Below are 24,620 nucleotides of genomic sequence, written 5' to 3'. Positions count from 1 at the left end.
TGATGGGGGAAGTCTGACAGTCACCAAAAAAAAGATGCTGTTTGGTCACCCTTTTTGGACTTCCGAAGTATATGAAGGGAAAAGGTTCTAAGAATAAATACAAAGTAAAATAAAACTGGCCCTGACAGAAATAACTATTCCATATGAGCAGAAACTCATCTCCTGAGGCAAGATATGATGGAGAAGCTCCTTCTCCTAATTGAAGTGGAATCTTCCACTTTCTTGTTTCATACAAGAAAAATCACTAAAAAGAACATTTAAACATCCCATGGCTCAAAATGCAAACTACTGATAAAAGATGTTATTGTTATGGCTATTTTCTGAGTGATGTTAAGAATACTCAGTCACTGGAGGTTGCTTTATTCTCCCTAAAGTTTATTACTTATTGAGTTTGTAATTGAATTTTTATCCTGCCTTTTCTCAAAAGAGTCTGGACAGGATGTTTTTTCCTCAGTTTTAATCTCATAAATTACTTTGAACTGAAAATTAGTAATTGCCCCAAATGACTCACTGAATTCTATAGCTGAGTGGTGACTTTAACTTGGATCTCTTCAGTCCCACACTAACAAACTGGCAAATATTGTGCAGATTTTCTAAGTGTCACAAAATTTTTTGGTATGGCATTCAGTGTATCAATCACTGTGGCTACCACTGCTGGTTTATGCCATTATCTTAATTATCCTAGCAATTGTAATTATCAAATCATAACTAACTATAACTAGCATAATTATAATTATTACCAATTATCATATCATCAGCTATTATCATAATTATAATTATTATTACTATGCCACCCGACTTTCAGTGGCTCTGGAAAAAGTAAGCCAGAGTATTGAACCTACTTTTGCCAAATTATTATGAAGCTAGAGATGTTGTGGCCCTGTGTGCCACCTCAGGTTGTATGAGGAAAGGTAAGCCCTAATTGCAATAATGCCTTATCACAAATGATACTCACGGTTCTGGAGTATAAAGGGGATCTGAACCATGGCGTATGTACTGAGTACAGTGGAACACTCGATAGGCCAGACCAGCTAAGAAATCACGAGGGGACAAATATCCAGCCACTGGTCTGACTGTGAAACCAGACCTTTCTGAAGTGGAAGACAAATCATCATTACTGTATGTCATTATGTATGTTTGCATATTCTAACTGATTGATACAAATAACTATCGTCAGATATCTTTTATAATCATTGTTCATTATTAGCATCATGATATATTAGAAAGGCTGCTATCCAACAGGGAGATGGGACTTATCTTTGAGCAGTAAAGAATAAGATAGCAGTCTTTACAAAACAGAACTTATTTAACTCATGGAGCTTATTTAGTAGGTAGAGAATCCATGACGGTCACTGCCATAAAGTAACGGAAAGAAACAAAATGAACTTAAACTAAAGAGCAAATATGCTGTCACAGAGACAAGGGGCAGGGGACTCCCAGGATGAGAAGATAGCAATGCCGTTTATGATACCATTTGTTCCAAAGGAACACAGGCAAGAAAAGGGGAGTATGTTAAACATATCCACCTCTGCTCAGATTTCCAGATGAATGAATTTTTGAATGCTAGAAATCATCTGAATTAAAGCAAGTGAATGAAGAAATAAAAATAAACATGTTCTTGATATCTACTATTGTCCTCCCCACTAAAGAGATAATGTGGATAATACCTTCCAAAATGAAACTGCAGATTTTTCAAAGACAAATGAAGTTTAAGAAACTTTAATTATTCCAACATTTATTGGGAGGCACATTTTATAAGCCTAGGTCTTTTAAGAAATTCCTGTTTGCCATGCTATCAGCTGTGTCCTTAGCAGGTGGAGAGTAAAGAAAGGCATAAGAGGATCAGTTATGCTTTGATCGATAGGGAGACTAAAACTGAGTTAATCAAAACTTGGACTTCAAACATGAGGATTTAATAAACTCAAAGGAATGATAAGTAGGATTCCATGGGAGGACAAACTAATGAATTTAAGATGGAATTCATAAGGGAGGAGATATTAGAAGCATAACTGCAAGCAATTCCAATTAAGACAAAATGGAAGATAGCAGAAGCCAATATGACTATGCAAAAATATTGGTGAAAATGAAAGCTTAGAATAACTGAGATCACTGAAGGATATTAACAAAAACAACATACTTTCTTTAGTTATGCTCAAAACAAAAAGAAATTAGTATACCAATTATTCAATAATATGGCAAACTAGTCTAAAAACAAGTAAGAAAGAAATAGCAAACAACTCAAATCCAATTTTAGTTCTAGCTTCTCCAACAAAAAAATAATATTAAAAAAATAGAAATTATAAAAAACAAGCAGGATTGAAGGTTGAATCATAGACTCATAAATTGAAGGGACTTTGGAGGTCTTCTAGTCCAATATCTCACCCAAGACTAATAGAAACATGTAAAGTTAATACCATTTTACCACTTAGAGTTTAGATAACCCAGTCCTGATGAATTGCATCATAGGAATTTGCTGAAACTCTTGTGTATCATCATTGTGAAATCCACAACAGATAAGTGGTATGAAATGATGAATGATGTTTTAGTATTTGTGGTACAAATTCTGCTCATTTTGTAGTTGCATCATGACATTGCATACAAGTACATAAAGGAGAAATTTCTCAAAACATTATTATTATTATTATTATTATTATTATTATTATTATTATTATTATTCATATGTTATCATTTATATAACATTTCAGGTTGTAGTATAAAATTGTATAAAAAATTAATGCTTTTCCATATATTCAAAAGATGGAAAAGAAAAGATTTAGCAAATTACAGATCAATCAGCCTGACATCAATGCTGGGAAAATTCTAGGGCAGTTCATAAAGAAATCAATCTGCAAGTCCCTTAAAGACAATTTAAACACCTTGAAAACAATTAGCAGAAGTCAGTATGAGTTTGTCAAGAACAAACCTTGCCATAACCTTATCTTATTCTTTTGACTAGGTAACTTCTTTAATTGATTATGAGAATGATTTCTGCAAAGCATTTGACAAAGCACCCCATGACATGGTAATTAGCAAGCATTTAGTGAAGCTTATCAAATGTGCAGATGTCAAAATTTGATTGGATTTTTAATACCCTAAGAGATTATCTTGATAGGAGATAAAAATGGTTTCAAAGGAATAAAGTGAAATTTAGAAGACAGAAATAAAAGGTTTTCATTTAGGAAACAGAAATCCAATGCACAATAGAGGATGGTAATAATACTTGTGAAAAAGATCTTGGAATAGTAGTTAATTACGAACTGAATATGATTCAGAAGTGTGATAGGTATGAAAAAAAAGTCAAATTTAATTTTAAGGTGTATCTACAGAAATAGTATTTCCAAATATGGGAAATCATTATTCCACCCTAATCTGTATTGCTCAGATTACATTTTAAGAATTGTGTCCAGTTTTAGAATATATATTTTAAGATGAGTTGGAACAGAAGAGCAATAAAGATTATCAGGAACTATCAACTAACTAAGATTAAAGATTAAAGAAATTGGGACCAGAAGAGAAAACTTAATGGGATACCACTGCAATTTGTAAGAGTTATTGTTTGTTTATTTGTTTGTTTGTTTATTAAATTTCTATGCTGCCTATCACCCCTAGAAGGTAACTCTGGGTGGCTTACAAATTATAAGATTGTCATATAGGTCATTGTGTGGGACATAGAATAATGGATTTCATTTGGTAGATTCCCACTGAATGGTAGAAAAATTTCCTAACAGTAAGAGAGATTTGACAATGAAATCAGTTACCAAGAATAGCAATGGGCTGCGTACAAACTTTTACAACTGTGATTGATGGTCCAAAAACTATAATTAAGTTAAAATGTAGTTGTCTGGAATGGCTATGATGTTTTGCTGCCTGAAACAAAAAAACCCCAACAATCTGATTTCTTCCTATTTCATAAACAAGAACTGACTGGGCTGAATGTTTTTTTCAGAAGAAAATTGCCAGTAAGCTCCACCATCTCTGAAGGCAGCTGGAAAGCCTAGTGGATGAATAAAAAACCATATAACACATTGTCTATTACAAGAAATTGCTACAGTCTCCTAAATATACTGTCTGAAGTGGCTTGTGTCTTACTCTTAGATATTGATGGTCCTGTTGGTTATTTTCCTCTCACCAGAAAGTTCTAAGTAACCTTTTTCTCTCCAAGTGCATCAAATATAAAATCTAATTTCCCCTCTTTAAACTGCCATTTTCTTTAAGAAAATTCTCTTTCTTGGGTCACGCTAAACTTCCTGTGATTTGAAGCTGACTCCTTTTCAGGTATTTTGTTATTTCATTAATAAATTCTTTTTTTAAAAAAGACACCTGGTTTATTTTCCCCACCCACCCAATCTCCCCTGCAATTTTCACTGATGTCTTTGGCCGAGTGAATACTATGGAGCCTTCCAATGCTTTTATGATTTTGAGCAAATGGGGAAAAAAGGAGTCTCTTAGGGACACAAAGAAGTAGACAAAAGGCACCATTGAAAGATATGCCTCTCAAGACTCAAAGGACGGTTATAAAGGTACAATAAAGAAAGAAGACAGAGTTAGCTTTTCAGACTAAATACTATATATATTTATTTTCAATTGAAATAGTATTCTTCTGAATTTTTTTTATTATCAGAGTACTTTATTGTAGTTTTCCTGTATTTTTAATATCAACAGAGTTCATTTCCCACCTAACCCCATCATTACATTTTATATGTCATCAAAAATATCAGCTCTCAGAATCACTGCAAAAGGGACCCCAAATAACATTATTCTCTCTAGAAAGAAAAACAAAGTTATCAAAGGCATGGGGCAATAAAGTGTTCATGAGCTGTCAAAGTGACCAGAACTATAAGAGGAAAGTAGAAAGCTTGTCATTTGCTTTATCTAAGCCTAGTTTTCATCTGAGTTTCAACAACTCTTGCTGACTGCAGCACATGAAGCATCAGTCAAAAAATGCTTCCAGAACGTCCTGTAGTCTCTGCCCTCCAAATTCCACAGTCCACCACTTCCTCCAGGCCACAGCAGCACACTGAACTTCTCTTCCCCAGCTCACTGCAGTTGCTTTTTTTCCATTCCTGGTATTTTTATTTTATTTTGTGTATATACTAGATGGCTTACAACATATCTTCTTTACTCTACCAGTCCTTAAGTTCAACACATGCCACTATGGTCATAGCTATTGGTTAAAATTCCTGCTTACAATATCTTTAGCATGGAAGTTATTTCAGCTTCACATGTCATAGGGGATTTCAAACACAAAAGTTAGCTGGTCTCCCAATAAGTGGAACTTTTGCAGAAAGGATTCAAGAAATATGTTTATATTTTATAGCCTTTCCCATGTATGTTCCACTCATAACAATCTCTTATGTATTGTATATATGTATATATGTATGTACAAGTAATCTGATACACACAAAATAGGAAAACGGGTTGGTTCATGGTGTTCTTTATCTAAACATAGATAAGACAATGCACATAGAATGTTTTGAGCAGCAAAGAGGAATCTAATAAAAATCTGTTTCAAACTATTTTATTTATTTATTTATTTATTTATTTATTTATTTATTTATTTATTTATTTATTTATTGGTTTGATTTATATGCCGCCCTTCTCTGGAGACCCAGGATGGCTTACAATGCGTTAAGCAATAGCCTTCATTCTTTTGTATATACCTGCTTAGTAGGGCTTTCAGCCCCCCCAAGCGGTGTTCTTTTTTATACAAAGTCAGTTTATTGCCCCCATAATCCGGGTCCTCATTTTACCTACCTCGGAAGAATGGAAGGCTGAGTCAACTTTGAGCCTGGTGAGATTTGAACTCGCAGTAATTGCAGGCAGCTGGCAGCTAAGTGTTACTTAACAGCACTTTAGTCCGCTGCACCACCAAGGCTCATTTGTAAAAGATTTGGAGGAGTATAAATATTGGAAGGATGCAGTGGAAGTGTTCTAAGACTAAATTACCAAACAGACATATCAGGAGAGAGAAAAATATTAACATGCTTTATGTAACTGCTTTTATAGTACTTTCCTTACCTGGAAACTAAGTTTGATGCTTACCTTTAAGAAACATAGAGACATCCTCCAACTGTGGGACATTATCATCTCTATAGCCACAGTACTTTGTCAGTAATGGGAAATTTTTCAAATATTCTCGACAAGCATGAGTAGGATAGAGTTTTGAAAGCTCCCTGAACACCACGCCCCAAGTTTTTATTTCTTCAGGTGTATAGTCTACTCTAGGAATTGGTTGGCCACTAAAACAAAAAATCAAGAACAAATAAACACTGAGAAAACAGTAGTTTGTCCAATTACATTTTCTAAACTGTCAATATCTCTACCAATCAGTGGTGGGTTTCAAAAATTTTCACTACTGATTTGGTGGGCGTGGCTAGGTGGGGGGGCATGTGACTGAGTGGGCATGGCCAACTTGACGTCACTCATGCCCACACCCACTCAGTCACATGACCCTCCCCCCACCTAGCCATGCCCACAGGAAAAGGTAGGAAAATTTTGGGAATTTCCACCTATTTATCCCTGCCCTCCCTTCGCCAGTCACCCCCGTTTCCACTCCTTTAGTGGCCCTGGCTCTGCTTCCTCCCCCACCACGGCTCTTTGTTTGGGCTGCTTACTTTCCGTGGCAGCTGGTCCAGAGTCCAGAAGGCAAGCTGACCGGAGTTTTCAGCAGCCCTCAACCAGCTGCCGCTGCTGGAAAGCGGCTAGCAAAGAAGCCTCCCATCTTTGAGAGCCACTTTATGGTTGCGGCAGCTGGCCGCAGGTCACCAAAAAGTACTGGAGGTCATGGAAAAAGCTGCCGCCATCACCACCATGTTCTTTGAGCATGCACATCACATTGGACTTGCAAGGCAATGGGATGCACGTGTGCAAAGAACATAGCAGCAACAAACATGGCAGGCAGAGCGAGAGAGCAGCGACTAGGGGATCGGTTTGGGGGCATGGCCAGCCGGCCATCGCTACTGGTTTGGCGACCTTGGCCAAACTTCCACCAATGGTTCGCGCAAACCAGCTGAATACCACCTCTGCTACCAATCCCCCAAATAGCTATTTTAAAAGGATTGTCAGTCCAATCCATGCTTTTCACCAATTCTGTCAAAATTTAATATTCAATTTATACATACCTTGTGAAAAGCAGAAAGAGAGCCATAATATATAAAAGGTATAGTGTTGTAATAAACATTGTCTGCTAAATAAATCTAACGATTCATTATTCTGTAATGTCCATCATTAGCTGGGAATTTTTAAAAGGGGGGTTTTCCTTCCTGGTATATATTTTAGTGAGCAATTTGGAAACAATGACATTGTTCATATTTTGTGTTTGAATTTTGCTTTTACATGATAATTTGGATCCTGGGTTATGCTAAATGTGTGTGATGGGGGGTGGTCCTGTATAGAAATGTAGTTATCTAGCTCTTATTAAAGTTGCAAAAGAAATATTAAAATATAACCAACACAAATCATAAAATGTACACATTATAGTAAACATAGTAAAAAGAAAGCTCCATAGATTGAACATGTTAAAATTTACAGGCTTCCGGTCTGGCTTCCATCGCCACCAGACAGTCCTCTGAGACCGCCAGCCCCGTTGCCCGTAAAGAGCCACCTTTACATCTGAAAGGCGGCTCGAAAAACTCCATTTCCTGAAGGAAATATGAGATAGAGCAGGCGAGGGCAGGTAGAGCCCTCTGCGAAGTCCCCAGAGTTTTTTTTTTTTTTTTTACTCTTGGGGACGAGTAGGTTGTGGCTCCCTATTTCCGCTCGCCGCTGCTCCGGGCTTCGGGAGAACTCTGTCTTTTTGCAGAGCTAGGCGCTGGAACTGGACCAATCAACGAAATTAACAGATGGACTAATTAAAAAGGACGAGATTTGGACTTGGGACCCTAAATTGCAAGTATTTTTAATGATTTTACAAGCGTTTCAGAGTGAAGGGAAAAAAAAGTTTAAAATGGTGACTGCTGAGGCTTGAGAAGAAGAAGAAAGCTGAAAGTGAAAGTCCTTCCGTAACAAGCTACAAAGTAGCGGAATAAACAGTGCTGGCTAGAATCTGGAAGAAAAATATCTATTTTAAGTTTCTTTTTTCTTGGAGATTTGTACTTGATCTTGCTTGGGGAAAAGTTTTCTTTCTTTAAAAAGAGTTTGTGTGGCAGAATGGCGTTAAAACCAATAAAGCCTGAAAACAAGCAGTGGGGGGGTGTTCCCCCATTTACAATTATGTGAACAAGCTCTGAGCTTACAGACTCAGCAGAATGGATTTAATTTAAAAGAATTTGTCCAGGAGGAAATGGCAAGATATCACGAGACTGTGAACCAGAAACTTGAAAAATTTAGGCAAGAAATTAAAGAAATGATACAACTAAAGTATGATAATTTGCAACGAAAGATTGTAACAGTGACTAATGCTTTTTCAGAAATTGTTATAAAGATGGATACAAATATCAAGTTATTAGAGTCCAAAATGGAGGAAGTTGATGATAAGATTAATAATTTGGACAATAAAATACAAATAATTGAAAATGATCTGACAAATATTCAAGACAATAGTTTAGAAGTAAAGTCTAAAAAGGAAGCTGCTCACGAGACTTACAATGCAGAAGATATAAAGCAAGGGATTGAAAAAGAAATTACAATGATGAAATACAGACTCACAGAATTTGCGGTTAGAATGAGAGGGTTACAGGAAAATAATAGAGATGATTTAAGAAAAATATCTGCTCAAGTTCTGGCCAGGATTTTAAAGGTTCATCCTGAGGAGGTATCTTGTAAGATTGACTTATAGAGTAAATTCTTGGATTGCAAAGCAAAGGCAATTGCCTAGAGATGTGGTGATTTACTTCACAGACAAAGAAATAAGAAATGATATTGTGCAAAAATCTTTTAATTTTACTCTACAATTGTATGGAAGAAAGATCTGGATATATAAAGAGTTGCCGCCTAAGATTCTAAAAGATAGAAAGAAATTTGGATTTTTGGTGACTGAGCTTAAGAAACAAAATATCTCATTCAGGTGGGACATTCCAGTTGGTATAATATTGAGATATCAAGGAGAAAGATATCAGCTAAATACTGTTGAAAAAGCGGAAGAATTTTACTACAAAGTTCTCCAAAAGCAAAATCAACAAGAGATAGAAATTCAAGATAAGCAAAAGGAGGTGGAAGTAATGGAAAAACAACAAGTTACAGAGGTCCCCATAGATGAGCCGCTTCTGGATTCTCCTTCAGAGGTCTCAGCTGGACTATTTATAAATACAAGAGAGGCGGCTCTGGATTCTAAAGTGATGACTTATCAAGTTACAGACCAGCATGGAAATCAATCAGTTGATATAAAACTCATAGAACCAGAATGGAGATTTAAGCCACAAAAGCAAAACCAACAAGATCAAGTTATAGATCAGCATGAAAACCAAACAGTTGATATACAATTTATAGAAAGGAAATCAGGATGGAGATCTAACCCACAAAAAGTCAAGAAAAGAAGAAGCAGGTCTCACAAAAACAAAAACTTTTAAACTAAACAACAGCGTAATGCCAGTTATTTAAGAGATGATTGAATATATGAAAAGATAGTTGAGGCAAAGTATTGGTTTATATTATCCTGAGGAGAGTGACAGACCTCTGCAGTGCTGTACTTTTGGGATGTGAAAAGGGCCTTAAACTGAATGGATTGGAACTATCTTTTTTTTTTTTTTGGACTCTTTGATAAATATACTATGTTTATGCTGAGCTACAAGGCGAGAATTGGGGCACGCAGATGATCTGGCTGTTACCCTATTATGGTGGTTGGAATTAATAATTTGGATAAAAGACACCTTTACAGACACTATATGGAATACAAATATAAAGTCACTCGGGTGGTTGTTGTTGTTGTTGTTGTTGTTGTTGTTGTTTTAATGAAGATATTTGCTATTGATGGGGGCAGATGGTAATTGAAGATACCGAACATACTGTTGGAATTAGGATGTGATGTTACCCTAACATGGGTGATGGAGTTTACAATCCATCTGAAAGATATTACAGAAGATATCATATGGATTAGAAGCTTAAAGTCTTTTTTAAGAGGATTTTATTTACATAAGGGAATATTTTTTAGTGGTGTGGGCAGAAGAATAAAGATATTACGAATTATTAAGTATGGTAGTCTTGTAGGAAAGTGGGTGGAGACAGGTTAGTTTATTGATTGTTTAGTTTAAGAAAAGGGATATTATGTTTAGATATGAATATATGTAAAAGATTTGAGTTAAGAGATATAACGATGGGGTGAAGGAAATGGAGACTATGAATTGAATAAATGTTAAATTAGGATTTATTATATAGTTTTATAGCGGAAGGTTGCTTTGAAATGTTATATTAATATACATAAAAGATTTGATTTAAGAGATATATGTATGGGGGGTAGAAAAAGGGTAGATTATGAGCAGAAATCGCTAAACTGGGGGATATAATAATATTATTATGCTAAATTAGGAGTTATTATATAATGTTATAGTAGAATGTCATTTTGAAATGTATAGTATAAGGGGGATATGATAATATTATTAGAAAGAAAGGGTCAGCATATGGGGATGGAGTAAGGGGATGGTAAAGTATTATATAATCTGTTATGAATTTGGGTTTTATTATGAAGAAGCCACAGGGGGAGGGGAGGGGGAGGGGGGGTTAGGGAGGAAGGGGGGAAAAAAGGGGGGGGATTTGTATTTGAAAAACTTTTTCAATAAAAAAAATTTACAGAAAAATATTAATATACAATCAGCAATAAAAGTTTAAAAGGTAAACAAATAATTTCTAGTCTTTCAAAAGAATATAATAATTAGTTCCTATTATAATAATTTAACAGCGTTGTCTCTGGAAAAGAGGCTTGCTGGGTCATGAATAGGAGAAAAAAATATAGTAGGATCCCATATAGAAAATGTAGAAACAACATCTGACAATCGTCTATTATTTTGCCAGCTTCCCCTGATTTTTCCAATTGAAGACATTAAGGTTCAGCCACACTGGCAATTTCCTTCATTCCCCAAGATGCCATTAATTTGATCCTGCGTTCAAGAGATACTCTTTAGCCATTTTTCTATCAATCTCAAGCTTCAGCCTCCCCTTCATCCTTCTCTTCCCAATTAGCTGATTGAACAATCTGCACTGGAGTATACTAAGCCACAATACGTGATGAATAGCTCTGCCTTTTCTTTGTTGTCATTTTGCCATTTGAGCATAGCTAAAGAAGTCCTACTTCTTCACTTGCTTCACCATCTAATTATGAGCTTTCCTGATTCATGTTTGCACTCCTCCTTGGTGAAGTACTTGCCTCTCTGACCATTTCTATTCTCTTTGGGTTTTAGAAATTCACTAAGCTTTTTGTGCAGCTATATTGGCTTCTTCTGCTGACATTTTTCTTCTTCCTTGGAATTGTTTACTATTACATTTCCTTCATTATGTACTCCTGCCTTTTTTAGCTCCTTTTCTCATTAGCTTCTCCTTTTATGGAGTGATATTGATTATTCCTCTGAGATTATTAAAATTAATTTTTAGCTCCCAGAGCTAAAATATATTCAACTATATTCACCAATAACTTCCCATATATGTTTAGTCAAATTCCATTTTAATTCTCTCAGAAAGTTAACTAACCATGCATTTAGTTTTAAGGTGCATATGGATTCTTCATGAAAACAAATGCTGCACAACATATCACAGATGTAGGGTGTCATGCCTCCAGCATACAGTTATGTATATACTGTTGTTGTTATCTGGCATGTGTTGAGCCTCATCTAGTGGCTGGGGCCAAACCTTCCGCTATTTAGAACATTGGTTTGGGTAGCATTTTTGACCCTACTGAGTACCCTTACATCCTGAGAAGCCAGACTCCATTTGGTAATTTTCTGAGGTAATAGAAATATAGTCTGTGATACGTATTCTTCTGTTTCACCTTATTCTGTTCTTTAATAAAGAATCAAAATTTACATTCACAGTCTAGCTTATAAAAGGATAGAAGGGGTTTAGCTGCACATCAAACTACACACAGGGTAATGTGCAGAGGAGAGAACACAGGGACAATAGAACAATGAAAAAGAAAACCTCACAGCATATCAGAGCAATTTACAGTGCTGTAAGAGTAATCATTCAGAAGAAAATACTGTCCTGGTGGAAAGAGTTAAAGCAATTTGAAAAACAGTGCTAATCACCTATCCAGGGATAGCGGGAGTCACTACTCATTAGCATGTGTTAATTAAGCCAAATTGTACACACATTTCAACATTTTCTATTTTCTTACATTAAATGTAGAAAAACTGGCACAGCAGGTAATCAGGAAAAAAAAATAGGTCAGCCCAGCCTGAAACTAGTTAAATGTTCCTAAACCATATCCAGGAGCTTATGCACTGAAGTACTGTATTTAGGAGATCCTTACTAAATGCTAATAAGGCAGTGGTAGTTCATACAGAGGGAAGAACAGCTCTGTTTGTAAAATACAAATTTCCTCCCTCTTCTTTTGTTAGTCATTCTTCATTTCATATATATGTCCATAAAATAAATATTTTAATAAGCTTTTAGGCATGCTCTTTTCCTGTCTGCAACAAAAAGAAATATTTCCCCCTTTCCATTTCTTTGCTTATAATATTCAGGAACGGAGTGAATCCACAAAGGAGTTGGAGGGGAAGGAAAGAAAGGATTCACAATTGAAAAAGGAACCATCAAATTGAAGAGTACATAGAATTAGAGTGTGCCTGCTTTGAAGTGTGAAGTTTGGCCCATTACAAGTAAAATGAGAACACAATTGGAATTAGGTTGACTTGAAAACTTATGTGACAAGAAAATTGCAAAACAGCAGGTATTTGTAGGTTGTGCTAGAAATTTACCAACTCCTGGGAATAATAATGAATTCAATCTGTGGGCCTGGTCTGCCATGAACAAATGAATGAATGAATAAATGACACATATTTAAGAGAAAAAGCTCCATATGTATTAAAGATATTAAAGAATTGATATTATTGCATATAAATTAAGTTGGGAAGCCTGCTATGCATACTTTCTTTGGTGAGAGAAGGCCCAATTGAACTCAGATGGATTGGCCTGGGAGTAAATTTACATATATTACACTGCAATTATATAATCCTATATTGAGTTTAATTTTATTGGAGCCCTTTAAAATGTGGCCTGGATTTTTTTGACTGAAAATAATTGGAGATGAAGCTCAGTATTAAAAATGGAGAGTGGTGTAAGACCGCTATATTAACTCAGACCTTAGGTGAGTCTGCTTACTTAATACAGGCTTAGTATTGGAAACACATCACTGAAATAGAAGGTTACATTTCCCCATTTGGATCCAAAACAAAGCCTGCAAAAGAGCCAGGGAAGACCTTATAATATAATCCAGGCTTCCAAAATATGTGTGCTTGTGTGCATGATGAATCATGGGCATTTGATACTATTTAAAATCTATATATTACATAAATGGATTGTGGATATAGGTGGTGGCTTGGCAGTCTGATGAGAGTTGGAAAAATATTTTAAAAGTTGACAGATAAGCGGTAGAAAGATCAAGAAATGGAGTAACAGGAAGGAGGGAAGGAAGGTGCTATGAAGATTAACACATGTGCAATAGAAGAGTAATCAATATGTGGCAGGAAGATCAGAACTGGGTGGGGCAGTAGAAATATCACTGCTAAATCATTGCAAAGAAGTCCAGCATAAAGCATGCCCATCATGGCAAATGATTTAACAGACATTTGGATAATGAGATATGTGGGTATCTTTAGAAAAATCAAAAGTTCAGCAATTCTTGGTCTCAATCCTCCATTTCCTTAGAGCTATCTGTGACACTTTATTCAGTTTAATTTGCATATGACACATGTTAAAATATACCAATTAAAACAGTGCTCCCAATTTCTCCTGTTCCACTCAGCATTGTGATGGCTGGAATATCTAACTGATAACTATGCAACCAATCACAACATATCCACAGGCTTAGATAAACTCCCTGGAAGCATTCCCAGGGTTTATGTTTTCTGTGTTTTATTTTTCTCTCTTTACTGCAATTCCATGCTGCCATTTAGAGTTTTATGATCATTCTGTTTTAATATTATATTTTGCTTTTGGATTTTTTTTTAGTCATTTATTGCTACTAGGCAATGTATATAAATGCATACTATTTCCTCACTGATGACTTATAGTATTTTCATACCATCCGCCTAGCCATTATTGATATGATATAGTGCCTGTCTTCATACTGCTGTTTTGGCACAAGTAAAGGTTGGATGACTCTAGAAAGTGCTGTACATTGCTAGTGGGAAAATTATTGTATGAAATATATGTAAATAAATAAGGAAGCAAGCAAGCACATCTTATATAAATCCTTTTCTAGGAGCCCATCAATCTGATGGCAGAGCATATGGCATGAAGAAAAAGCCTTTGGGAGACCATAAATGTAAAGAAGTGCTTGACAAGATCTGTCTTTTCAAAACATATAGCCAGTCTCCCCAATCCAACCCCCTTTTCAAGACTATGCTTCAATTTCCAGAATGTTTTCTGACCAGAACTGTTTCCAGTAATTGCCAGAGTAGTTGGGGTACTTTGATAGCTAATGTCTATAGATCTGCAGGACATCCACACTGGGAAAGGCAGAATTATAGCTATTTGTCTTGGGACTCAAGCATCCAAAGGAGGGGAAACATCCCTCATAATCAAGCAAATGAATCACATGTATGAAATGGGCAGTTATATCAAAGAGAAAAATAAATAAATGGCCTAATCATATCAGGAAAAGGTAGAGGCAGTCCACCCTCTCTCAATAGCTAGTGCTCTGCTCTTTGCAGAAAAGAGATGACTAGCAGACATGAACCTTCACATGCAGCTAAACTTTCCCTGGAGAATGCCAACCCACCCATTACAACCTTTCCAACCTTTCCATCTGAACAAAGAAGCAGAGTCTCCTTTTATAAGTATCTCTGAGGGGACACAGAGGGAAAGTGACAGAGCATGTATCACAATACATTATAATACAAATTTGGCTCCTTGTGATGAATCTTATGATTATGCATTATGACATCATAACACATGTTTGGGTAGTCCTCATTTAGTGACAATTGGCTGGCAACTTGGTCATTAAGCAAAGCTGTTGCTAAGTGAAACAGTGTCTATACTTCTGATTTTACATCAGATTTCCTTTGCTTTACAAAGGTTGTACCTGCCTACAAAAGTTGCAAATGCCAACGTTGGCCATTTTCATTGTGATTGTGAATGGTTACTGAATAAGACAATCACTGATCAAGGACTATGAAAGCTGCATTTGCTCCAGATACCTTTTTCCCTTTTAAGCCTTAGATATAATGATCAAGTCAATTGGTCTACTGTTACTCATATCATGAGTAACTATTTCAGTTCAATCCAACCCAGCTGTCCAGTTTCTTGAGCCATTGCCGTAAATGCATGCTGTCATGGCCAGAAGCACAATGGAAAAGAACTATAGTTCCAGAACTCAGAGACAGTACTTACATTTCACATGCAGAAATCCTAATTTCAATCCTGCTTGGGCTAGAAAAGATGGCCAATTTACAGAAGCAAAACAAAGTTGGATGAACCAATACTGATATGTTCCAAATTTCAATCCAAATAAACTCAACTTTTGTGTTCCTCGTGCCAATTTGGTAATATAAATAGTTACAGCTTAATGATCACCATCTGCCTATTGCAAATTTTATATTCAAGAAAAAGAGAGCTGCGTATCTTTCTTGCATTTGAGTATAAAGACTTTAAAATTGAAAGTTTAAAAAATATTGAGTACTCACTATTTATAACTCATGGCAACATCTACAAAATATTTTCTTCTCTGTCGGTAAACATTGTCCTTAAATCCCTGAAGCAAATAAAAATAATTAATTTATACCAAAGAGGCAGGGAAGTGATAGAAAAGATAGTTAAATAAATCATCCAAGTTTTAAATACTTATGAACATTCTCATTCATACCACCTTCAGAGCTGAAAGCAGTTTACCCACATGCAAGAGCGGGAAAGCAACTTTTCCCAAATTGAAATCTTTTAGTAGTTACCCCAAGCATGTTAAAGATTTAGCTTCCAAAATCTGCTCCATCTTTTCTGTATCTACAATTGCAAATATCTGTTAAGTAGAGATTTTTTTTCTCATTGTATTATTTACTTGTTATGATTAACTTGCCTTTCAAGTTTCAAATCTTTCCAAGGCCTCTTAGAATCATTTCTAAGTAAATAGACAAAACCAGAATAAGCAACATTAATAAGTAACTATAGGGCTTTTACTGGAGGTATCTTTCCTCTACCAGTCTCAGCCTCAAATTCTCTCACAAATACTAAAAGATGATTATGGGGCAGGTGGAATGGGGACAAAAATCTGTTGTTATCTTTGCCTATTCTGTGTCCCATGGATCTTGGGTGAAGATGTCCCAAACATGCTTTTCCAAAAGGCAACTGGACTTTCTTAGTTTTTTTCCTTGAAAACATTTTAGTCCTAAAAAGAAATGAAGAAGCTTCTTGGATGAGAAGCAAAACATTTGAAAAAAAACCCCAAGAAAATCCAGTTGCCATTTGAAAAAGCATCTTTGGGACAACCATGACCCGGATAATTGAGAATCTCCATAGACATTGGGTGGAGATAGAACAAAGGAATATAGAATCTGACATCTTTCATTTATTTATTGACCTTGCATCTGACTTTATTTCATTAAAATAAAGGCCAGGTCTTAGAGGTCTTGTTCTCAGAAAACAATGCTGAGGCATATAAACGATTGAGCTTGGGTTCCAAAGCATTAAATATACAGTATTTGATTGGGCTTCAAGAAAGGCCAGTTGCCTTCTGAAAAACACCTTTGGGATAACTGAATCCAAAGTATTGTACAGCCATACTGCACAGAACTCCCCAACATTCCCTGAAGGAACTGATCAATCATGGGCACAAATTCCCATGATTTTTTTCCAAAAGGCAACATCACTTTTTTGATTTTTTTTCTTTGAAAACATTTCACTTCTCATCCAAGAAGCTTCTTCAGTTCTAAAAACTAACAACTAAAGAAGCTTCTTGGATGAGATGTGAAACATTTTCAAGGGTAAAAAACCAAGAAAGTCCAGTTGCCATTTGGAAAAGCACCTTTGGACTACCATGACTTGGATTATTGAGATAGCAGGAAAAGTTCCCAGAGAAAATATGACACACCTTCCTCAAATTTCCAAAATACTACAAAATGTCTATGTGCAAAATATCCAGTATTGGAATGAAAGCCGTACTCTCACCTCTAGCATAATCCTATGAAGAACAGGGAGCGAGGGTAGGGGTAGTGATAGTTGCAGAGTAAGTTCCTGTGTGCTTTACATAATACACAGTATTATTTCTCTACTATTGGATGATTTAGGAGTTACAAGATTTACTAAAAGCTGACTTTACTCTGTGAGGAGTGAGCAGAGCAATAACAAAAGCAAGACAAACAGTATCAATAGGTTAATTTCCTCAAGTTTTGGATGCAATGGTTTCAAGCAGTATGTGGGCCTGCAGACAGTGAAACATGAGCTGAAATGGGGCCAAAGTGTTAAAAATAAGGGAGGGAAAAACCCAAAGAACCTATGTGCCAGCTGCATTCCTGCTGAAGTATGCTATGATTTCTACTTTATAATTATCTCCTGGAGTGTTACCAGATTTCCATATGCCCCTCACACTCCCTGGAATGTTAATTTAATATCTATATTTTTAAAAGCTCATACAGCAGTGTGCATGAATATCACTATGATTTAGAACTATAACTCTTGCATTGTTTGCAATGGAGAGAAATGAAAATTGTGTCTCAAAGTTCTCTAGTGTACTTCTGAAACAGAAGCAGCAATCCACAAACCCATCTAAATCTGACATATGAATGTTCCAGAAAGACAGAAATACATCTGAAGACAAATCAAAATGTGAGGTCTGTACTTAAGAAACAGATTGGACCAAAACTGCTTAAAATAGATAATATATTGCATTCATTCATTTAAATCATTTGCTACATTATTAGTAGATTATTTGGTAAGCCTCTCTGGATCTTCTCTAAACACTTACAGGGTGATCTGCATCCAGTTCAGAGCCATACATGAGAACTCTCTGGGAACATTTATCTAATTCAACAATCTTCCGGGGAAACCAAGGCACACAGTCCAACTCTGGAAAAAACAAAGAGATGGAAGGGAATCAAACATTTTTCTCTGCGTCTTCATACAATTGGGTTGATTTCATAATAAAATGGGGGGGGGGGAAACCAGATGAGGAAAAGAAACAATATTCTTGCCTTCTTCATCAGTCCAGATGTTTTCTGGAGGATTCAGAGTCACAATGTTTGTTTCATACTTTAACAGCTGAATGAGCTCATTGAATTCTTTCTTGGTGCAGTCACAATCCACAAAAATTTCTACCTCTGAATTCCTTCGCTTGGATTTTCTGGATTCAATATGAACCATACTCACATGCTTCTCCTGAAAACAGACGAAAAAAAAGAGTTAACCCAGTGCAAAGGAAAAGCAGAAATTAAATGCTTAGGTCTTAATAGGTGGTAGTTTAGAATAGATATCCAGGTATTTCTATTAAAAGAAATTAATTATTTGTGCATTAGCCAGAAATAAACTACTATAAAATTATTACTCCTTTATTTACTATAAAAAATCACTCCTTTATTGCATTATAAACCTCCATGAAAAAATATAAATACCTTAGAATAATTAAAATTTAAAATTGATTTACCATGGCAATTTCATATAAAACCATCATTCATATATACTAGAGATGCTACTAATTCCATACCAAATTTATGACAAGCATAATAGAAAAAAAGTGAAATAGTTTGGTAGTACACTAGCATTGTTCTGTCATCTATAACCTTCCCAAAGCAGAAGGCCAAATGCATGATAAAAAATCCACAGCATAGAAATCCCTATCAACTGAAGACTTACTACTTTTCATTATCTAAGTACTGAAATACTATGTTTTACTTTAGTAAAACATTACAATATATAGCTGAATAGCTCAGATGCATAACATTGGCTAGATGTATAACTTAGTCAAGACCTAATGTTTTTTAAAACAACCCTTGCAAATCAAATAACAGAACTAGCAACCCTAAATTGCAATTGTGAATTCCGTTAACTTATTCCAGAGAAATTTAAATTTAGATGTGGCATTCAATTTAGACTTCAGGGTACTTATGATTGTTTAAAATGGTTAAGCTAGTATTTTAAACTGAATACAGAAATAAATAACTAGGCAATAAAGTTAAATAGCATTAGAGCTGATCTATGAATCTCAGTTAAAATATTCCAACTTCTGAAATTTATCTTCATGTGATATAAAGCAAATTGCAGTAGCTGAAAGAAGTGTAACTAAAGCAAGAATGGAGGAAGACAGGATTGAATATTCAAGTCCAGAGGTCACCAACCAGTAGTCTGCAGACCACTGGCAGTCCATGAGAAAATTTTGCAGCGCACCCGAGCTAGTCCAGGATGACCAATGGTCAGTCCTGTGACTAGAGTTCTGGTATATGGGACTGGCCAGGCAGCTTGTGGGGGGGCTTGAAATCTCCGCCGTAGAGGGAGCTACATGCAACTTGCAATTTTGCAGGAGGTGCAATGTGCAAGGAGTACTGCAGCCCTTGCTGGCCGGAATGAGGTAATGGTGCAAAGGGGGTGGCAGTGCAGGTGAGCCGAAGCAACAGGTGTCGGCAACCAGCGTCTCTTTCTTCCCCCTGCTGTGTCTTCCTGTTGGATAATCCCACCACTGGCTGTCCCTGCCCCTCAACATCCCAGTCACTCCTTGCCTGGCCTGAGAATGGAAGGGCGTGGGATGGAGATTCACTCCATATTCCAGAGCGGGAGTAAAGCTTCATTCTTGCTGGATCTTGCGGGCATTTCTTCCAGCTCTTGTTGGTGCTCCATGCACTTCGGTCTCTTGGGGAGACGCACAACTTCCTCTCAGCCCCAAGATTCCGGCCCAGCCCAGACGTTTCTCTCCACTGCTGCTGTTGGCACCTCCATGGCCTGCCTGCTGCTCTTGCAGTGCAGTTAAATTTAGTGCATTTCACAATGGGGGAGACAACATCCCCTTCTCTCCTTGAGCCCATTACGATGCGGAGTATCAGCTGCAGCAGGGTTGGGCGAGTGTCTTGGGGCGGAGAGCAGGTTGTGTATCTCCCCGAGCGACCAAGGTACATCCAGCACCAACAAAGAACCACCCACGAGATCCAGAGACCACTGGAGAATCAGAATGAGAGAGATGAGAGACAGACAGACAGACAGACAGACAGACAGACAGACAGAGAAAGAGAAGTGGGAGAGAGAGATGAGAGAGAAAGAGAGATGAGAGAGAGAGAGACAGACAAAGAGTGGGGAGGGAGGGAGAGAGAAAGATGAGACAGAGAGATAGACAGACAGACAGACAAAGAGATGAGAGAAAGAGATAGATGAGAGAAAGAGAGAGAGAGATGAGAGAGAGACAGACAAAGAAAGAGGGGGAGGGAGGGAGGGAGGGAGGGAGGGAGAGAGAGAGAGAGAGAGAGAGAGAGAGAGAGAGAGCAGACAAAGAGGGGGGGAGAGAGATGAGAGATCCCAGTGTTTTGTTTTCTGTGGGAAACAGGTCCAAATGGCTCTTTGAGTGTTTAAGGTTGCAGAAACAGATGGCCAAACTAAGTACCTGAAGGACCCCATCCCCTCACTGGGAATCCAGGTGCTTCAGCGAGCGGTGCACTGGATTAGTATTAGCGGTCTGCGGGATTTAAAATTATGAATTTAGTGGTCCCTGAGGTCCAAAAGGTTGGTGACCCCTGTTCTAGATGAGTATGGTAGCTGGAGCTGGAGCTGGAGCTAACAGAAAACATTTCTAGCTATTGCTACCAATCTTGGTATCCAAGGATATTAATAATTCCAAAACTATTATTAAGATTGAAATATATGATTTCAGAAAACTGAAAGTACAGGCTAAGCCAACTCATAATAAACAATTACTTCTAGCATGTCAGAAGCAAGATTCTGATTAGCAGTTAATATACGATAAAATGATTAGCTTCACTTTATGCTGTAATGTGGTTTGCTTGACTTTAATTGTTCATATTATGCAAACCAAGCCATTTTGAATAATAAATCGTGGAATGGCCAAGCACAATGTGTGAACTCAGCTGGATTACTCACTAATCAATGGATTGGTGTGGTAAGTGAATCTAGTGCCTTGTGATTTATGGTAATAGACATAACATGCACATTATCTTTTATACAAGCACGATGCACATTTTTCAATCAATATATTATTATGAAAATAAATAGTAAAATAATTTTTACCTGGAAAAGTCTGAGAGCTTTTACCAAGCCACCAACTTCATTTTTTAAAGAAAACACCACAGCAGTTTTGCCACCCTCAGATGTTGACTCATTCTTGCTTGTACCTTTATTAGCCTTTTTATCATCATTTCTACCAGAACTTGTTTTGTTTAGCTGAAAGAAAATACAGATCACAAGCATTTTCACGTACCCCTCAACAATAATTAACCTTTCCTTTATTTGATCTTAGAATTTATATAGCTCTTTCAAAAGTGAAGTTTTGCTTAGTTTTTTTTTTTTTTCCTCTCTCATAAAAAGCACATTCAGGGCCTTTACAGGTTGTTAGCAATTATAGGTTGCAAACATAAATGAAAGATTGTTCTAAATGAAATTAACAAAAGAGCATTGTGGAATGAAAGCTGTTATAATCTCAGTTTTTCTTTATTTTTAAAAGTAACATTTTGCTCCCAATTAAAAATAAAAATTTCCCATGTTTTGGAAAACAATTATGGATTCTGAGGTCTATATTATAAATTCAAACATGAATCATGTGCAGAATATTACATCCCTTTTCCATTACAGGTGCCTTTGAATACCAGGGAAAGAGTCAAAGAGCACAATTTTTAAATTATAAAAGAAGTAGTTGATAGAAAATATAACTTGCACTTTCTTTATTGTCTTGGAAAGATTTGTTCATTTTTGCTTGCAACTGAATTTCTCATTCCAGTGGGTCTCCAATAGGCTGGGGGAAGGCCAAAATGCATGGTTTTACTGAGCAATAATTTAAAGCATTTTTTTGGGTGTGGGAAAGAACAGAGAAAGCTTCCTAAGCTTTGATCAATAAAATGAAAGAACAATTTGGATATTGACTATCACAAAAAAAGTAAATCACTTGACAGACCTATTTTATGACCATAACACCTTAGAATCATAATGAGGAGGCTCGATTACAGTTGTAACTCAAGGATTACCTGTACATATTTTAAAAATATCAATTCATACTTACAGGCTCAGTGCAAAACAGGCTTGAAGCATCTTTCTATGTAGGATGAAAACTTGGAAGGACAACTCTGCAAAGTGAACTTAAAAGGTTCTTTTTCAAAAGGCAACTGCAAAAAAAAGGTTTTTTTCCTAAGGAAGAAGATGCTTCGCTTCTCATCCAAGAAACTTCAACAGTTCTGGAAGGATGGTGAGGATAATGGAAGAATTAGTTCTGACAGGATCAGAGGTGGTATTCAGCAGGTTCTGACCAGTTCTGGAGAACCGATAGCGGAAATTTTGAGTAGTTCGGAGAACCAGTAAATACCACATCTGACTGGCCTGTCCCTATCTATTCTCTGCCTCCCTAGTCCCAGCTGATCTGGAGGAAATGGGGATTTTGCAGTAATCTTCCCCTGAGTGGGGAGAGAATGGAGATTTTACAGTATCCTTCCCCTGCCACGCCCACCAAGCCATGCCACACCCACCAAGCTATGCCCACAGAACCGGTAGTAAAAAAAATTGAATCTCGCCACTGGACAGGATGGGTAGTGGTGGTGGAAGAATTTTTTTTTTTTTGGCAGTCATCTGTCATTAGCACTCTCCCTGAGAGCTCTTGAGACCATTTGGGGGTTTATCGGTTGAGAGAGGGCTGCCCAATGTTAACACAGTCTCTGTTAAGAGACAGGCCATTAATATTAAAATTGAGCAGGCCTCTTTCAACAGAGTGGGAGGGATATGACATCACCTATCTCCGGTCTACAACACAGCCCTTGAAGCAGTTTCAAGAAGATTCCACCTCTAATTGCACTCTGATACAGGTGACCTTGAGGGCACAGATAAACCCACAAGTAGCCTCAAGAATTTTCAGGGAGAGTGCTAACAATCAGATGACTACAAAGGAATATGATCCTTCCACCCCCTCCCCCATCCTGTCAGAACTAATCTTTCCATTGCCAGACTTGATTAAGCTTCTTGGATGAGAAGCAAAACGTCTTTTTCTTCTTCCTTAGGACAAAACAGTTCAGTTGCCTTTTGAAAAAGCATCTTTGAGTCAACTATGACCTGGATGACTGAGAATCTCCACAGATATTCTTCAAAGTGAAATGTCTCATATAAATATAATTCCTTGGAAAAATCAACACATCCCCTATGTCAAAGTGATGAAAAATTGTTGTTCATAATTTTCATCAACATTGAATGCCCTTACACTACTTTAATTAAAACACAATTAACTTTGTTTAATTAAGGAAATCTTTGATCACATGCTTGAATGAATTAGTTTGCTTTCAGCATTACCCATCTGTAGCAGGAATTTAGAATACTTAGATATAAATAACAGTTAAATGATACCATAGCAATTTATTCAACATTTATTATCTGGAGAAAAAGAATTGAAACAAGATTGGTAATATGATGCTTACTTAAATGGCCAAAATATACATATAATTTTTTTTAATGTGCTTTTAGTAGTTTTTTATTCAAAATGTTCATACTTTATATATTGATATATTTCATAACATTATGAAAATGTTTACTATTTCTCTTGTTTTACAGTTCTTACATTTTTAATGTTTTTACCTAATTTTATAATCAAAGAATTAAAATTATTGGATGGAGATGAAGGAAGAGAAAATTTAGTCTCACTTATTATGAAACTGATTATAATAAGAGAAGATATTGTTTATTATATTTATAATAACCTATTCAGTGGACACTCTACAGGAAATTAAATATACAGGCTATAACACAGAAGCTAACAATGTTATGATGTTGAATGATGTATGAACGAACGAACGAACGAATGAATGAACAAACATGGGGGACAGCTACTCTCTTCTGCATAACAAAATCATTATCTACAAAGCTATTAAAGACATGAACAAGTATTTTTATTTTAATCTGGAGCCAAATGGGGAATCAATAAAACTTACAGAACATGTAAGCCGCCCTGAGTCTCCGAAGAAGGGCAGCATATAAATCAAATTTTTTTAAAAAAACATTAATATTATGCATCTAATAGCTGGATCTTTGATTGTGGACCAATAGTAATTCTTATCCTGTTTCAATCACTCATATCAGTCATTATTTGTGACTGCAAAGATTGAACAGCCTCTGAATATTTCCAACATAGAAAGGTTTCAATCTTTATTTTCACCTGCCTACAAACAAACAAACAAATCTAACAAAAAGCTGTTTACTTCCAAACACATGGTTAATTAGGATATATAACTTGGATATTCAGAACTTGTACTACCCACAAAGCCCTGGATGATGCCTCCAGAGCCTCCTCAAAGTTTACTACAAATTTTCTACTGGGGTAGAATGATATAATTTTAAAATTAAATAAATAAAAATAAACATTA

At 36.3% G+C, this 24,620-nt stretch overlaps 1 protein-coding gene across 1 annotated transcript in view; it reads right to left on the bottom strand.

Annotated features, from left to right (window-relative positions):
- TPH2 (tryptophan hydroxylase 2) overlaps positions 1 to 24,620 on the bottom strand; it is an 85,577-nt gene that overhangs the window by 57,175 nt on the left and 3,782 nt on the right. The window contains exons 2-7 of the mRNA XM_070946855.1: positions 21,298 to 21,450; positions 18,267 to 18,450; positions 18,041 to 18,141; positions 15,771 to 15,838; positions 6,043 to 6,239; positions 956 to 1,091 (exon numbers count right to left, since the gene is read on the bottom strand). Of these exons, the coding sequence (XP_070802956.1) occupies positions 956 to 1,091; positions 6,043 to 6,239; positions 15,771 to 15,838; positions 18,041 to 18,141; positions 18,267 to 18,450; positions 21,298 to 21,450 (839 nt within the window). The remainder of the gene's footprint in view (positions 1 to 955; positions 1,092 to 6,042; positions 6,240 to 15,770; positions 15,839 to 18,040; positions 18,142 to 18,266; positions 18,451 to 21,297; positions 21,451 to 24,620) is intronic.

This window comes from Pituophis catenifer, unplaced genomic scaffold (genome assembly GCF_029215685.1).
Source record: "Pituophis catenifer annectens isolate HBS135680 unplaced genomic scaffold, rPitCat1.0.hap2 SCAF_7, whole genome shotgun sequence".
NCBI lineage: Eukaryota > Metazoa > Chordata > Lepidosauria > Squamata > Colubridae > Pituophis > Pituophis catenifer.
This window is presented reverse-complemented; position numbering and strand designations above follow the sequence as displayed.